General features: G+C 41.4%; 1 protein-coding gene across 2 annotated transcripts in view; it reads left to right on the forward strand.

The window, feature by feature from the left end:
- ralgapa2 (Ral GTPase activating protein catalytic subunit alpha 2) overlaps positions 1-17,002 on the forward strand; it is an 88,761-nt gene that overhangs the window by 34,931 nt on the left and 36,828 nt on the right. For both annotated transcript variants that reach the window (XM_079458709.1, XM_079458708.1), the window contains exons 11-31: positions 9-182; positions 260-394; positions 559-707; positions 798-909; positions 997-1,234; positions 1,914-2,087; positions 6,118-6,228; positions 6,308-6,396; positions 6,472-6,562; positions 7,033-7,209; positions 7,754-7,873; positions 8,858-9,051; positions 9,139-9,237; positions 9,316-9,471; positions 13,700-13,828; positions 13,908-14,036; positions 14,430-14,488; positions 14,630-14,738; positions 16,251-16,361; positions 16,435-16,503; positions 16,639-16,776. In XM_079458709.1, coding sequence (XP_079314835.1) covers positions 9-182; positions 260-394; positions 559-707; positions 798-909; positions 997-1,234; positions 1,914-2,087; positions 6,118-6,228; positions 6,308-6,396; positions 6,472-6,562; positions 7,033-7,209; positions 7,754-7,873; positions 8,858-9,051; positions 9,139-9,237; positions 9,316-9,471; positions 13,700-13,828; positions 13,908-14,036; positions 14,430-14,488; positions 14,630-14,738; positions 16,251-16,361; positions 16,435-16,503; positions 16,639-16,776 — 2,763 coding nt within the window. The remainder of the gene's footprint in view (positions 1-8; positions 183-259; positions 395-558; positions 708-797; positions 910-996; positions 1,235-1,913; positions 2,088-6,117; positions 6,229-6,307; positions 6,397-6,471; positions 6,563-7,032; positions 7,210-7,753; positions 7,874-8,857; positions 9,052-9,138; positions 9,238-9,315; positions 9,472-13,699; positions 13,829-13,907; positions 14,037-14,429; positions 14,489-14,629; positions 14,739-16,250; positions 16,362-16,434; positions 16,504-16,638; positions 16,777-17,002) is intronic.

Here is a 17,002-nt window from a genome sequence, read left to right on the forward strand (position 1 = left end):
TTGTACAGGCATTCCTCCTGCCGTCATGTGAAGCCTCGGCCACCCGTAAGGTGATCAGAGTGTACAGGAAGTGGTTTCTGCAGGAGAAGCCCACTTTCATGTATGAGCCCGAGAGAAGCAGCCGGGAGGAAGACGGCGAGGAAGAACACCCCGTCTCTGAGACCGACAGCGCACAGATTCACGTATGTTTATACACAGAGACTGGTCTTTCTTAAACACTGAAGTGTGTTAACTTAGCTGTCCTCCTTCAATCCTGCAGGCCATCGAGACTCACGGACACAAACGATCGTCCAGCTGGGGGCGCACTTACTCGTTCAGCAGCGCCATCAGCAGAGGCTGTCTGACTGAAGAACAGAACCACAATGTGAAGGCCGGCATTCAGCCCACCCTGCAGGTGAACAGACAAACATATAGACACACATCATTTATATGGACCGATAATATCAAATCCAAACATCTGATGATCCCAGCTCACATCACACGGAACAGCAGAAATTCAGTGAGTTTCCACGTTCATCTGTAAATACGTCGTTTGAGGTCATGTGTGCTGGTTTCCAGGTGTTCCTGACCAACTCTGCTAGTGTGTTCCTATTGGAGCCATGTCAGGATGTGCCGAAGCTGATGGAGAACCAGCTGGAGGTGTGCAAAGGAGTGCTCAGCGTGTACCGCCACATCATCATGGAGCAGAACATGGACCGACAGACCTGGTCTGTCCCGTTTCCACACTCACATCTGCTTTACTGCTTATTCAGAGATTGACTGAGGCATTGTTAAAAGGCATTGTGGGTAATGTTTAGGGAGCAGTTGCTGCAGGTGTTGCTGAGGATCACAGAAGCAGTGATGAAGAGACCGCAGGAGGGCCAAAGAAAAGATATGTTCGCCCACAGCCTGGCCAGCATCCTCTTCAAAGTGAGTCACCCATCACTTAATTTATAGTGTTCTCTAGATGGATATAAGTTTTCACTGTGCGCATAACCTTTGAGTTGTTGATATCAGACGATCTTCGTGGCATGGGTGCGGGCCAACCTCACGGTGTTCATATCCCGTGAGCTGTGGGACGAGCTGCTGGCTGTGCTGTCGTCTCTCAGCCACTGGGAGGAGCTGGTGTTCGAGTGGGCCAGCATCATGGACTCTCTCACTGCCGTACTGGCACGATACGTCTACGGTCTGGACCTGCACAACTTGCCGCTGGACAAACTCTCAGAGCAGAAGGAAAAGAAGCAGCGCGGCCGGGGTATGTGTTTAAATGCCCGGTGCATGAGGGTGATGAAAACAAAAATCTGTTTTTGTTAACATGGTATTATTTACACATTTATCTCTATTTACATATTCCCTTGAAAGTGGTTAAAAGGGTATTTGTTGTATAAATATAAAAAATTAAAACAAAATGTAAATGTATGTAGAAAATAAAGTGACTATTAATGATTTATTGATTCTTCAATAAATAACGAGAAATGTAATGTAAACTATTTTATTATATAACGTGTATATATATATATATATATATGTTAAAAGTTCATTCACATTTATTGAAGAATATATTAATATTAACCATCATAACAACAAATGATAGAATATGGAAATTTCATGAAACGTTATCTGATATTTGTAAAAGCAATCTCATATATAAAATCAATTTATTAAAATCTATTTTTAAACTTAAATTCACTATTTCTGAAAAAATTCCAAATATTTAAGAGATTCTAGGCCTGCCCTGGTTTATCCGTCTGGAACATTTAAATAAACACTTTTTAACTTGTCAAGCACAATATTGGTGCAGAAACTTTATATTATATTAATGTAATACTGAATGTTTTATTACATTAAATTAATGTTATAATGTCAACGCCATAATCTCAAATATAGAACAGACCAATGTAAATGTAATCTGTCTCTGACTGTGTGTGCTTCAGGAGTGATGCAGGACTCTCAGAAGTCTTCGGATAGTAGTCGCATTCTCTCTTTGGGTTTGAGGAACTCTGGAGATCAGATGGGAGCTCAGGAGCCCATGAGATTCCGCAGCGCCACAACCACCGGAGCTCCGGCCGTTGAGAAAGCCCGCAACATCGTCCGACAGAAAGCCTCGGGTAAGTTCGCCCTGTTTCTTTGTGTCCTTTCAAAGCTTTCCGTTCGCTCTCTCTAGACTCAGAGATGATTGTATCTCTTTATGGTGGAGAGCTTGTTGAGTTTGGAGCATATGTGTTTGTTGAGACTGAAGGATGCCTCAAACGCCCGCAGTCGCGTGAGACACATGAAACGCTGTGGCTTTAAATTCCCTCCTTTCTTTCGCCTAATTGGATTTCTCCCATATTAATCTTCAAACGTTCAGAGAGCCGCCTCATCTAACCGCCTGCTCGTTTCTGATAGTTTCATTAAGAGCGTAATTAATGCTCATTAATATGCATAAATAGGTAAGTCGGAGAAAGCGATGTAATCTGGAAAGAGAAGGCAGTAATTAAAGCGGGAATAATAGAGCCCTTGTCTTTCATGGCTCTTCTCTAGACGTGACATGGAGTGGCCATAAAACACAACGCTAATATTTCGTTTTATCACAGCTGGCAGAGGAAACTTAAAAATAATGCTCTTCGTATTTCCTTCTTGAGTATCAAATGAGAACTCCTCAAAGAACGTCTTCTGTTTGACTTATTTATGTTCAAAAACGCTGAGCGTTTGAGTGTTGTGTTGTAGGAGAGGATCAATGATATTTTACTTTGAATGGTGTTATTAGTGTTTGCCAAGACAAATGTAACTGTTTCGGTTTTATTGAATGACTTTGTCAAATTATTGAATGACACGTAACTCGAATGAATGTTGTATTACGTTTCTAACCGATCTTGTGAATAAAGGAGGAATCTGAGGCACATCTTCAGGCCAAAGCGTAAATGTTTCAGTTATAAAACCCTTTATTTCAATGCCACTCAGAACACTTTAATAACCGCATAGCAAGATGATGTGAGCCAGTCCAATGCCTTAGCAACGGCATAGCAACACGCTGTCAACAACATTAAGACCTTAGCAATCAATCACTAAACACCTTAGCAACCACATAGCAACATACTATCAACCACACAGAACACCTTAAGAAACGTGAAGCAACAAGCCATCAACCACTTAGAACAATTTGCAACCGTATAGCAACATGCCGTCAACCACTCAAAATGCCTTAGCAACTGCATACCAACATGCTGTCAGGCAGTCCAAACGCCTTAGCAACCGCATACCGACATGCTGTCAGGCAGTCCAAACGCCTTAGCAACTGCATACCAACATGCTGTCAGGCAGTCCAAACGCCTTAGCAACCGCATACCGACATGCTGTCAGGCAGTCCAAACGCCTTAGCAACTGCATACCAACATGCTGTCAGGCAGTCCAAACGCCTTAGCAACCGCATACCAACATGCTGTCAGGCAGTCCAAACGCCTTAGCAACCGCATACCAACATGCTGTCAGGCAGTCCAAACGCCTTAGCAACCGCATACCGACATGTTATCATCAACTTAGAACACCTTAGCAACCACATAGTAGCATGTTGTTTAACACTCAGAACATCTTAGCAACTGCATAGCAATGTGCTGTCATCCTGTCAAAATGTTTTAGCAACTGCATAGCAACCATTAAGAACATAGTAAACCATTTAGGACATATTTGCCATCAACCACTCCGAACCCCTCTGCGACTGCATAAAATGATGTTATCAACACCCCAGCAACTGCATAGCCAACCACTGAAACTATTATGCTGTGTTCACACCAAACACAGACAATCCCGTTCAATACTCTTTATTACTCACGGGGAATGTTCGTTATTTTTGAGTGAGTGACGCAAGAAACATCATGCGATGGGGAAACAGCAGGTGTCAACATTTTTCAACATGCGCTGAAGACGCGTTTGGCCTGATTCGTGTCATTCTCATCGCCAACCGCGAGTTCGCATCAAATCGCTTAAATCCCTTGTAAATCGCTTAATTCGCGCATGGTGTGAACCCAGCATTCCGTATCTCACACTGTCCTGTAAACATGCAGAAATCTGGTTTTATTTCTGCTGTTGTCAAATAAATGAAGAAATTAAGTGTTATGTGTTTGTCGATGATCTTCTATCGTACACCCGGCGCAAGAGTTTTTGTTAGTTTCAGCCCGACGCAGATCTCATTTTCCCGTCCTGCGCTGCGTTGTTTAAATAGCGAATGCATTTACGCAACTGGCTCTTAAAGGGAATGGGAGATGACACTCTGATTGCTATATCGCACATTATGCCCATAAAACACCCATAACTCATTAAGAGAATCTGGACAACCCGTTTAGACCACGTGCCCAGGCACGGCGATCGGTTTCCTGCTGTTTAACTAGTAAAAGTGGATTCGGACACGCCCTTAAGTGCGCCTGCGCCGTGTGCTTTAAACCATGTGCTTAGGTCATGAAAATAGAGCCCTAAATGTTTATTCAATCACTGTTCTCCTTCAAAAAGCTTTTATTCTTCTGCTCTGCTGGGTGGGGAGGTATATTTAAGTTCAAGTTGATGTATTTTGCCCATAAGCTGTAGAATGTAATTGTTTCTCTATCTCTGTCTGTACCTTCAATCTTTTCGCTCGTCTCTGGCTGGTTCTGCGGTCAGCTAAGAGAAGTCAGTCTATCAGCAACTGTGTTCATCTTTGTGAGGCTTTGCCGGCCACTAAGAGTGTGCCCATGCTGCTGCACACTGTCAGCTCTTTCTTACCTGGCATCTCTCACACCTCTCACTGCTCTCACAGACTCTCAGGTAACTCCTGTCTCTTTTGTTTCCTCATTTCCGTCCTGTCATCTTATCATCTCAGCTGCTTCACTGTAAAGAAACGGACAGTTTTGTAATATAGAGTGAGAACAGCGTGTGAATGATTCTGTTTGTACACAGCTGAATTTGAATGAAAGTGTTGGTGGGAAAACACTCTTGCTTGCACGTTTGAAGTCGTATTAAAGCTCATTCTTGTTTCATTGTTGCTGAACACAATACTATGCCGAAGAGCTTTGATCTCGGTTGAGAAAACACCACATGTGGCTGAAAAATGGTTTCCTACTGTAAGCCTTTGCGAACAACCGTTTAATTGTTCTGTATAAAAATAAAATGCTGCATTTCACATAAATCCTAATTCGTTTGTCTTTTAGTCTTGTTTAACCTGTGCAGTATAAAAGTCAACTTCCTTTCCCAAGTTTGCCACCTGAAAACACAAACATTTAAGTAAAAAACTCCCTATTCCTCTTTTATGACTGAAAAGTGGCCACTTGTAGGAAATGAATGGGTACGACTGTAATGCAGATGGCATTTATTTTAGTTGTTTTTATCTAAATGTGTTTTTTCACTAGGATGTGACTAAAATGTTGTTAAACCTGAACAGCATGTGTGATAGTCAATACGATTTTGTCAAGAAAATACATAATGTAGAACCGAATAATACAGTAAGAATGAAGAATTCTGAAAAACGTATATATCACTGCATCGGATGTCCAAATTCTCAGTTTTTCAGGAAATGTTTTTCATGGCACTGTGGTGTTGGAAGTTGACAAGCTGTTTTGAATGCTTTTTGTTGGTTTGATATTTGCAAAACCCAGTGAAATTCACAAAATCATGAAATATGGAGCTTCAAAGCTTCAGAAGGACGTTAGAGAGATGTTTGGTTATATTCAGAAGCCCCCTCCTTACTCATCTACTCATCTTGCATTCGTATTTAATAAGTTCTTCATAAACTCTACCGATAAATTGAATTATTCATAATGAAAAGATTCGATCAGATTATTATTTGATGCGGATTGATCACAAACAGCAGCACAGGAAGCATCTGCAGGTTTACACGGGACAGACCATCTGTTTGGTTGCTTTGCCGATGCAGCTGCTTTTGTAAACAACACATCAGGTTGTACAGGCGACATGTTTGAAAGCTTTCAGAGCTTAAGAAATGACAACTCAATGCTCCATCAAGGCAAGAGTGATTTCCACCAGCGCTTTCAGAAGTCACTGAACCACAGCAACATCTGTAACTGTTAGCATGCGAGCCTCTAAATACACTCCCATCCATTCAGCCGTGATAAATGCGAGTGTTCAGTGTCAGACGATGCAGTGCTGATGGTCTGTCTCTCTGTCCGGCAGACGTGGAGGAGTGTCAGCTCTCTGAATGTGAGACAGGAGATGGAGACAGTCCCCTGGCCCGCAGCAGCAGCACTTCAGACATCACACAGCAGATCAACGACACGTTCCCAGGTATCCGGTCACGCTCACTCAAATCTGTGTACGAGTAGTTTCATGATGAATGATGAATGCTGAATTATGTGAACTTCAGGTCAGAAAAGAGAGGAGTCTCCACAGACAGGCAGAGCGTCCGTGCCAGAGACCAGCTCTACAGGGAAGAGAGAGAGTGATGCTCCTACGGTCAGTGACATCACCGGGTCACACATCGGTCTCTTGTGAATGATGTCATCATGTGATATGTGCATCTCTCCTCAGATTCTCATCCGGAGGAGCAGCAGTCCGGTCGATCTGGATTATCCGGCAGAAGGAGCTCACGTGTTCCTGAAGTCTAAAATGCGGGAGAAAAGTACGCCTAGTTTAAATAAAAGTCTTTGTTTGATAATGAGGTCTTACATTCAGTGGGGTTTCATTTAATTCATCAATTGTTGATTTTAATCAAGGTACTTACTAAAAAAACACGTGTGATGTAATGTTTTTCATTTTAAAGTCCCCCTGGTCCGGAAGTTTTGATCGTTTTTACGTCCTTATTTTGACCCCTTTCCATGTGAAAGTGAATTTCGAATGGCTTCCGTCTTTCTTTCCAATTTGATTGGATGTATAATAAAGCCATGGCATTTTGAAATGGAACTGGCAGCAGACTGACAGTTAAGGGGAGGAGTTAACGGATGCTCCGCCCAAGCCCTCTATACGTGACCCATTCCTTGAAGTTCTCCGAATTGTAAAATGTAGTTTTCATCTTATTTTTAGCACAGACTTTTGTATAATTCTTTTTTGTCTTGAGCTGTACACGTGTAACTTTTCTGTGTGTGGTCTCAGGTGAGAGCGTGAGCAGCGAGACATCTAACGGGTTTCTGAACGATGCTGATGCGGGTCTGCTGTCGTGGAATGCGATGGAGGAGTCGCCGGACTCCTCCTCTGCTCATGACGTGAGTGTTACCTTGGATACAGAGAGCCAGAGAAGTCTACTTCTGAGCCACACCGAAGCTCTCGCAGGTACCCGAAACAACACAAACACATCACCGGCTCCTCTCCTCCGCGTCACTTCTGTGATCCAAAAGTCAAATGACCTCCTGTGCCTCAGCCTCTGTGTTGTGTGTAAAGTCATGTGTTTGTTTCTTGATATTACTCAATCCTCTGTCACGTGGGATGTGTCAATGACATCAGCACTCAAATGTGCTCAAACATTAAAGGAATATTCAGGGTTTATGGACAGTACTCTTTTGGTTAAATGTCTTAAAACTGGTGTGATTATAATTATGGTTTTTACATTTAATAAAATAATTGTATTTGTTTTATTTAATAACCACGAAACAGATATTTGACTCTTATTCATCCACCACTAAGACACTTACCACAGATAAATGACAGATGCTGTCGATTATATTGGTTATGTGTAAACCTGGAGCATTCCTTTAAATCATTCGATTTGTTCGTTTGAGGTTATCATGTGTCTGTTGGTGACTGTGTTTGTGATTTTTGTGATCTCACCACCCCGCCCCATCCATCATCGTGTTGTGTTGTGTTGTGTTATGTGTAGGGTCAGATTGTGCGGCCCCTTCTTACTGTCCCCCAGTGTCTCCAGCTCTTCTCCTGCCTCACGGTGGCTATGAGGGCCCTCAGCTCTTGGAGGATGCCATGAACATGCCTCATCTTCTGGGTACAACACTCATCCTCTCTTCCTCCCTCAAACTCATGTTTACCTCATTCTACCTTCATCCTTCAAGCCATGCGTTACTGTCTGCCTTCACGTTTCACGGAGAAACATAGTGTGTCTTGTTTTTAATTAAATTGTTGTCAAGTTGTAGAGAGAATGAATAGCAAAGATTTGCATCACTCCGTTCAATGCCTGCCAATTGGTAAATCAATCACAGCAGACTAGACCACCTGACCGATCAGATCACAGTGGGCTGACAGCAAGGAGGGGATTAGAAGGATGAATCGCCGAATGAATCATTTGAGATTGAGTCTAGAAGTGCGGTTATTATAACTGCCTATTATAAAAAAAGTGGTTTTGCACCTTGTTTGTACGTAAACTTGTTGTTGGACACTCCATGAACCAAAGTAGGAATCACAAACTATTTACTCTTTAAACCATTTATGATTTTCTGACGTTTATATTCAAAGCCTTTCATGAGAACTCGCTCTATCTGAAATGGTTTCTGCATTTCTGACTGACTTGTAGAGGGCAGAATGCCCTTTTGACCAATACAAAACAACATTTCTACAAAACAACGTTTCCACGTAATGAGTGCGGTAGTGCAGTGGTTTATTGGGATTTGTTGTGGTTCAGACGTATGTTCAGCACGGTCAAGGATTAATAGAGACCCGGTGAGGTTTTTCCAGACCCATCTGACTTCTGCTTAATTAATCTCAAAGAGATCTCAAGCCCGACGTTTAAGCATCCGCAACCCAGAGTTCCTCTTGTTGTGACCTCTAGACCTTCGGAGATGATTTCTTCAAGCCATACTTATCGTTCTCGAGAGGAAAGATTTCTGCCCTTCTAGTGAGGGAATTAGTGGGCAGACGTGTAGTTTGTTGAAGCGTGATTTGTTTCCAACAGAGAAGCAAATCTGCAGAGCAACCAAAAACTGAAGGGAAATTTTTGTGAGCATCATCATATTCTGTGTGCTCTTCGTTACAGACAGCAGCGAGTTTCTGGCGGACGACATCAGCATTATCGCCGGGGGCAGTTTGACCGGATGGCACGCCGACTCCGCCTTCGTCCTCTGGAGGCGGACCCTTGGGATTTTGGGCGACGTTAACAGCATCCGCTGCGCCCGTATCCACGCCAAGGTCTTCAGTTACCTCTATGAGCTCTGGCACAAGCTTGCCAAGGTGGGTCACCATCAGACCCTGGAGAACCTTACATACGGTCACCTTATAATCCATGTGATTCATATCTTAATGTTTCTGATGTATCAGATCAGAGATAACCTCGGGATCAGAGTGGACACAGAGACAGCAATGGCCATACCGTTGTTCATCCCTCCTCTGCGCATGCTGGCCTCCTGGCTCTTTAAGGTAATGTGAAATAAAACAGTTTTTTTACTAAATCGAATTGTTGAGGACGTGATAGTTGACTGTAATGTGTTCACTCAGGCTACAATGCTGCCATCAGAGTTCAAGCATGGGAAGCTTCACGCGTATAAACTCATCTGCGAGATGATGACCAAACATCAGGACGTGCTGCCCAACAGTGACTTCCTGGTGCATCTCTACCACGTCATGCACAAGGGCTTTACCAGCGACGATCAGGTACTGTTCTTCATGCAATAAAGGGATATTATGCCTCAAATTCAGTGACTGTATATTGCCTCTTATTAAAGGAAATATATATTGGTCAATGACGTATAAGGATGGTCGTCATGCCTATTTTAAATCAAAAATAAGATCTATTGCAGTTATTGAAATATTACGAATGTGAAAACTTAAAAAATAGGCCTAATATTTGTCTTTAGCTAAATGATGGATGAATGCAAGAGTCCTATTCACCAAAGTTAAGGTCAGATGTTAGAATAGCGTTGTCTGCTTATAAACGCAGATTTAACTTGAAATGACTTTTATAAAAACTATTAACATGAAAATACACAGCGCTTCAATAAACTTGATCGCTTACCAACCTTTAAAACTCGGTGTGCTGTGTGCACCTGCCGTGCTCTTGCTGCGCTGCGGAGAAGCCTGTGTGTTTCTGTGCAGACACTGTAAACAGACTAACTCTAAACATTTATGTGCTTTTCTCAACAAAAACATTGTAAACAATCATAATCATATACCGACCCATGTTTTATTTATGCTTTTAACAGCATTACGTGCAATATGCTTTTGGCCCTGTTAGCAGGTTTTTCATTCGATCTTATTCCGAAATGGTTGGAAAATCTCAATGCTAAAAACTTTTCTCAAACTTTGTTTTAAAAACACTAAACTTATTTTGAAACTCACATGTTTCTACAGTACATCATATCAGTGAAAATTTTTACTGTGGCTTTTGTTAATGCTAATTTTTACTTGGCAGCATTCCGTTATATGTTTTCATTAAGGCTGTGTAAATCTGCACCGAACAAGCCTGAACAATTAGCTTTTATTTGTTTTCATATAACATTTTAGATTTAGCTCATCGCTGAATCTCGTTGGGGTAGAATTTCCTTGCATTCTTGTGCCTCATTCCTCTTAAATGTTGTTCTGCATTTAACAATAAAAAATAGAAATAACAAAGTTTGTTTGAAAATGTACGTCTTTGTCTTTTACAAAAGGCAACAATATGTGCTCAGAACAATAACCAAAAAAAAGAAAATACACCTCCAGGAATTATATTTCACTGTGATCGACCCTATTTCCATGAAGAAGAAAAAGTACACATAACATTACATTGCAGTATATTAGTATAGAAATGGAAGGCCACAGGAACAGGCCTTGTGAAGGAAAGCTGTGGTAGGCCAAACAAAATACTGGAAAGGCACAGGCGAAGGATGGGTAGAATGGTCACAGACAAGCCACAGACCACCTCCAGAGAACTACAAGAACATCTGGCTGCTGATGGTGTAGTTGTTCATCGTTCCACAATCCACCAGGAAAAGCTCATTGGAAGGGTGATGCGCAAAAAGCCTTTCCTGAGTGTTCATCACTAGAAGAGTCGTATGAGGTATGCAAAAGAACAACTGAACAAGCAAGAAGCTTTTTGGAAAAGATATTGGGGTCAGATGAGACTAAGATAAGAGTTATTTGGTCAGATCAAGAGGAGGTATACATGGCACTGAATTCCACGAGAAGAACTTATTGCCTACTGTGAAATTTGGTGGAGGGTCCATCCTGTTATGGGGCTGCATGGCTAGCACAGGTACTGGAAACCTTGTTTAAGTTGAGGGCCTCTCCGTATCAGCAGATTCTTGACAAGAATGTTCAAGAGTCGGTCACAAGGTTGAAGCTACGCCGGGGTTGGATTTTTCAGCAGGATCCTAAGCACTGTTCAAGATCCACCAAGGAATTCATGCAGAAGCAATGGCCAAAATACCACCTGCCGGACTTCAGGGACTTGTCTGTGGCTATAGGAGGCGTCTCAGGCTGTTATTGCAGCAAAAAGAGGCTCCACGAAATATTAATGGGAATATTTCTTTGGGGTGCCCAAATTAATGCACATGCCTGTTTTTGTATAAATGCACATAAAAATGATTTCCCTGCCGAGATGTTTCTGTTTCCATAAGGAAGTTGCGGCTTCAAAAGCTCAGCAAGTGACAAACTGATGCAGTGATTTTCCTAAGGGCTGCCCAAACTTTTGCATACCACTGTATGTGTACATGGCTTTAGTCATTCACAGGACCAGTGCGTGGGACTCATTGATATTCTTCTGCGGAGATATCTATCATGTGGAGATATATCTATCATACCTATCATTGATAGGTGTAGTCCAGGACCTGGTGTTCGCTGGGCCTGGTGTCAATTAAAGTTGTCTTTTCAGTAACAAGGACGTCTTCAGTTCTGACACTTACAGGATGTTCGTTCGGATGCACTGATTGGTCAATCAACCAGAGTAACAAATCAATAATTCCTCAATTTGTTCTGTACATGGGCCCTGCAGTGTCCTTTGACGTGACAGCACAATAAAAATAAAAATTGTTTATAAAATAGCATGAGAGATTTAGCTTTATTGTTAGTTTTTGTCTACATTTTTGCCATCACATCATAGGACAAATTCGCATATCAGCCTGTCTGCTACCCACATGTTGTTTTTATATTGTGAAATATTTCGGCCACAATCTTTGTGACGTAAAATCAGATATTTTGACAGCCCTAGTGTATACCACGCCTAGATATTCCTGTCATTTAATGCTTTTAAGGTATAATGGTCTTGTTTCTGTGTGGTGTCCGACCACTAGATGGTGCCGCAGTCATTTGTATTATCTGATGAAGCATCTGATGTCTGTTCTGTGTGAGATGCTTCAATCTTGAACAATCTTTGTGATTGTGACTCAGAGGTAGAAAGTTTGACTGCGTGTGTGTACATTTAGTGACTGTTAAAATACTGAATAGTTGATTGGAACTACATTTCCTGAAATAGAATAAAGTGTTAACGCTTGTAGAAATCTTCATCCGACTGAACTCAGGAAATGTGTTTATGCTCTTTGTCTGCATGGATGTATTGAAGTCACACTCCCAGCTTTTGTGTTTCTTGCTCTAGTTTTATACCGCGTCTAAAGCATTTATGTGAATCTGGAGGTTTTGCAACGGGAGAGACAGTAAAAGTGCTTTGGGGACTATTGTGCATGCTTTAAGTGTCTAGATGATGATCCCGTTGTGTCTGTGTCACAGCTCACTTCATTTCTCACTCACTTCAGGTGCTTGGATGTTTTTTGTGCGTTTAAGCTTTCGCTTGATGGAGTCGGTACAGCTGAGCTTAACTCGGGTTATGTGACGGGTCTGAACGGACAGTACACGCTGCCGGCAGATCGCAAAAAGGATTTTAGTTTTGTCTGCTGCGATAAAAACGTTTGTGGCTTTTGAAATAATGTGTTGAATAAGAAGGTGCGGAGGAGTTGGGCAGGGTGTTTCTGGTGTCTTCTTTAAGAAAACACACAGGCATCAATGGTCCTTCTGCTATGAAGAAAGATAATTAAAAACTATTGGTTTCACAAAACATTTTTGCAGTGTGTCAATTCAGACAAGAATTCATTGTTATATTATTATGTATTTTAGTTTCACTGAAGAAGTTTATAATCTACTTACACATTATTGTATTCGCTCTGTGCTGGTTTACCTTTGCATGTGCTATGAAATGTACCCGTACCTGTTCAAATAGAGTCTGTAGTTAATGATCAAGCCGTTCTTTGTGCTGCGCTATAGGAACAGGTAAGTCAACAAATAAGACCAGTGCCAACAGGTGTCGGACATGCCAGCTGCATCTACTCAATACACGCTGACCATCCACACACTATCTTTACCTCTGCCGGGTTTAGAGTGACGTAAGGGTCACAGATCTAAGAGCGTGAGCCACATGTACAGTCTTGCACTTTGTAATTTGCTTGACAATTCAGACTGTTAAACACACACACACACACACACACTGTAGATTTCGATTGGGACGTCTGTATTTACCGCTGCATAATAGACCCGCTTTGCGCAATTGCCGCTTCCTCCGAAATGCTCATTTTGGGTAATCATGCTGCAGTTTGGTGGCGCTTAATTACCACTGGTTGCTAAGCATTGCAAAGGTCAGTTATGGCAGAATGAGGGTAAAATGTCCCTGCAGATGCGCCGCTTCCTCCAATTTCACATCTCCCTCTCAGCAGGACCCTTTTTGTGCGCCTGGATTGCCAACGGCACAGGGCTTATTTTGACGGTGTTTACAAAAGATTCAATTAAGAAAGATGTTGCGGGTACAGAGCAGCCATGTTTGTTTGGTTGTACACATGGCGTAGGAAGCTGACAGGGTCACGTCATGTTTTACACTTTTACCTACGCCTTTTATTTATCCTTTCCTCATTTTCTTTAGGATGTGTTAAACACAATGATCAGTTGGTGCTCACCGCGCTTTTTCTTCCTGGGCCTGCCTGGCTTCACCATGCTCGTGGGAGACTTCATCACCGCGGCAGCCCGCGTCCTCAACACGGACTCCTTTGAGGTACCGTGCAGCTAGCTTTAAAGAGTTATTCACCCCTCACTGAAGCACACGGCCTGACATTGATGTCTTCTCTGAACAGGCTCCACGGATCGAGGCTCAGACGGTTTTGGGGTCTCTGGTGTGCTTTCCTAACCTGTATCGCCAGATCCCCTCGTTGCAGTCTCTTATGGGATCTGAGGACATCATGGTCGGCAACGAAGACATGAAGGTATATCATTGTAGAAGTAACCCAGTGAATCCAAACCCAAACCTGAATTTTGAGGCAAGAGTGGAGTTGCCATCTCCACTATAACAGGAGCGTTAAAGGGAAAAGTTATCGTTGTGATCACTTTCAGAGTGATTTTATTTCCAGCTCATGAATGATGAAACAATGAAAGCCAATCAGAATTCCTTCAAATGGCTTGTGTATTACCAATGTGAAACTGCAGTGCGAAAGCATAGAACAACGTTCTTATAACGTTCTCGTAACGTTAGCGTCTGTTGTCGTGGACGCTAATTGTGATCGCTGTGTACTTTAGTCTTGGTCTTACACGCTTAATCTTTGTTTCTGTATTAGAGTTGTTGTCAGGTGTTGTTTATTATCGATACTATCTGTCTTTAGGACTATCTTGTGAACATCCTTTTGAAGACCGCCCGCAGTGAGTCGTGTGAAGGAGCCAGGTAGAATCAAACCATTCTTTACCCATCATTCCCTTGGTTCATTTAAATAATCTATTAATGGTTTATTCAATGAACCTTGTTAAGAAGAAGAATCTCATGCTGTAGTCTGATGATGTTTCTTTTTTCTTTACCGCGCTTCAGGTGTGTAGCTATCTGCAGCCTGGGGCTGTGGGTGTGTGAGGAGCTGGTACAACCCGAAACTCATCATCAGGTGAAAGACGCCATCAACGTCCTGGGTGTCACTTTAAAGGTGAGTTTACCACTTTGTAGTCATTTGCATTGTCATAACGTGTTTATATTCTTCTAAGCAAGGTTTCATTTATTATCCTTATTTAAAAGAATAGTTCATCCAAAAATGAAAACTTATCCATCTCAGCTTTAATAACAATAACAATATTTTAAAGTCTCATCATGCTCTACATTTGCCAAAACACTCCTCATAAATAATCCATATACTGTACATTACTGAGGAACATTACTGAAGAAACATTGTTGAGCCAGTCATTTCGAACCTTTCTCAGATGACATTTCCCAATTTGAAACGATTCCTCATGGAACAGTTATAACGTCCTGTACAAGTGGACACAGCAGGTCAAGACCAAATAAAAGCTCACCGAGATCCCGTCTGTAAGCGCAGATGCTGTTTACCTCTGTTTACCAGAGCAGAGAGGATTGTAGGACATATAATAATGTATAGGATAATTCAATTTAAATCGCTTTGGAGAAAAGCGTCTGCCAAATGCGTAAATGTAAATTGTGGGTAAAGCATCTGTCTTTTACAGTAAACACCTGTTGAACAGAAATAAAGGCTGAGAAACAGAAGTTACACCAGTGCTAGCAGATATTTACAGATGTATGAGGGCTCAGGTCCATCTCCCCTCAAGCAGTAGTCATTCATGTATGATATTATTAAGATTTGAGTATTTCAGACTATTTTCACTGTTTTTACATTTATATTTTGAATTAGCTTTTTATTTATTATTTTTTGTGAAGGGGTTTATTTAAAAATTGTTAGCAATGTTATTGTTATATTATAATATTGCTATATAGGTTTTAATTTATATTTTATGTTCAGTTTATAATTTTAGTGACATTTCGTGATAATTAAATTTTGTCTTTCAAATTAAGTTTTAAAATAATATTTTATGTTGATTTTAATTACCAGAAAATTTTTAATGGTAACTATGAAACTATAATAAGCCTGATTACATTGCATTTTATTAATCGATAATACGTTTCCTAAAGACTTGATTCTCAATCTCTGCGGTCTCTGATTTTTGCTCATAGTATCGATACCTATAAATGTCTGCTATTCTATCCATGAAATACTGTAGTTCTTTCAAATGGTGAAAGAAAACATCATGATTTACCAAAGCTTTTTAGGTGCTTTTAATTAATTCACTTGTTTAACCAAAAGCCAAAGATAATCGTTTTCAAACTAAAATACCCAAAAATAAGTCTGTTAAATTACAATAATTGAATTGACTCTGTTGCTCTGGCTGAGACTGTGTTGCATCGCTGTCCTTCTGAAACCTCATATGTCCAAATTTGCTGTTTTTCAGGAAATGGAAAAAACACTAAACTTTTCCAATGATTGCACACTGTGTTTTTAATACTTTTATTGGTTAGATATTTGCAAAATCCAAACATAAAGGGTGACATATAATAATGATTTATGGCAAAAATATTGCGAAATACAGTATGGAGATACGAGGTTTCAGTCCTCGTCTAAGCTCTGAATTGATGCGTTTTTGTGTTTCAGTTTGGAAATAAGTTGGTGGCCAGTGTGGCCTGTGACATCTTTCAGCTGCTGATCTCTCATTGGCAGCATTTACAGAGACTGGAGTCATCCCTTCCCAAAAGAATTATAGAGGTATGAATGAAGCCTTCTGGAAAACACTTAAATAGTGATCCCTTCTCAAACTCACACTTATCTTGTTTTTTAGATATTTGTAGCAACCATTGCATTTCTTCTGCCCAGTGCCGAGCACTCAACAGTCGAGGCGGATAAAAAGGTAAAGCTGTGAGTCCATCTCTGTTTGTGTGCCACACTCCGTACTTCATTTGTCTTTCTTTCTTTTCCGGTTTATTGATTATTTTCTAGTGGAGTTATGAGTGTGTTGAATGAAGGATTTCCTTATGTGCTCTAGTTAATGGTGTCTCTACTGCTGTGCCTGCTGGACTGGTGCATGGCCGTACCTCTCTCCATCCTCCTGGAGCCCATCACAATGCCTGTGCTGGACGACCCCGCCTCGCAGAAAGCCCCTCTGCTTGACTACATTTACAGGGTGGGTACAGCGAGAGAGAGAAAGGTCACGTCCACAGGTCCACCGCAATAGAAATGTTAAAGCATGTGATATTCCGTTTAAAATGCACTTGTCTCATCGCAGGGAGAGGCGGCTCATTATTAGTCACCTGACACTAATGAGAGGGCATAAAGGGGCAAAGAATAAATGAGATATTAGTCCCTGGCTGTTGTGCAGATGCGGACAGACCCGAACCTTTGTGCAGATG

The sequence above is a fragment of the Barbatula barbatula genome (assembly GCF_947034865.1).
Source record: "Barbatula barbatula genome assembly, chromosome: 6".
Classification (NCBI taxonomy): Eukaryota; Metazoa; Chordata; class Actinopteri; order Cypriniformes; family Nemacheilidae; genus Barbatula; species Barbatula barbatula.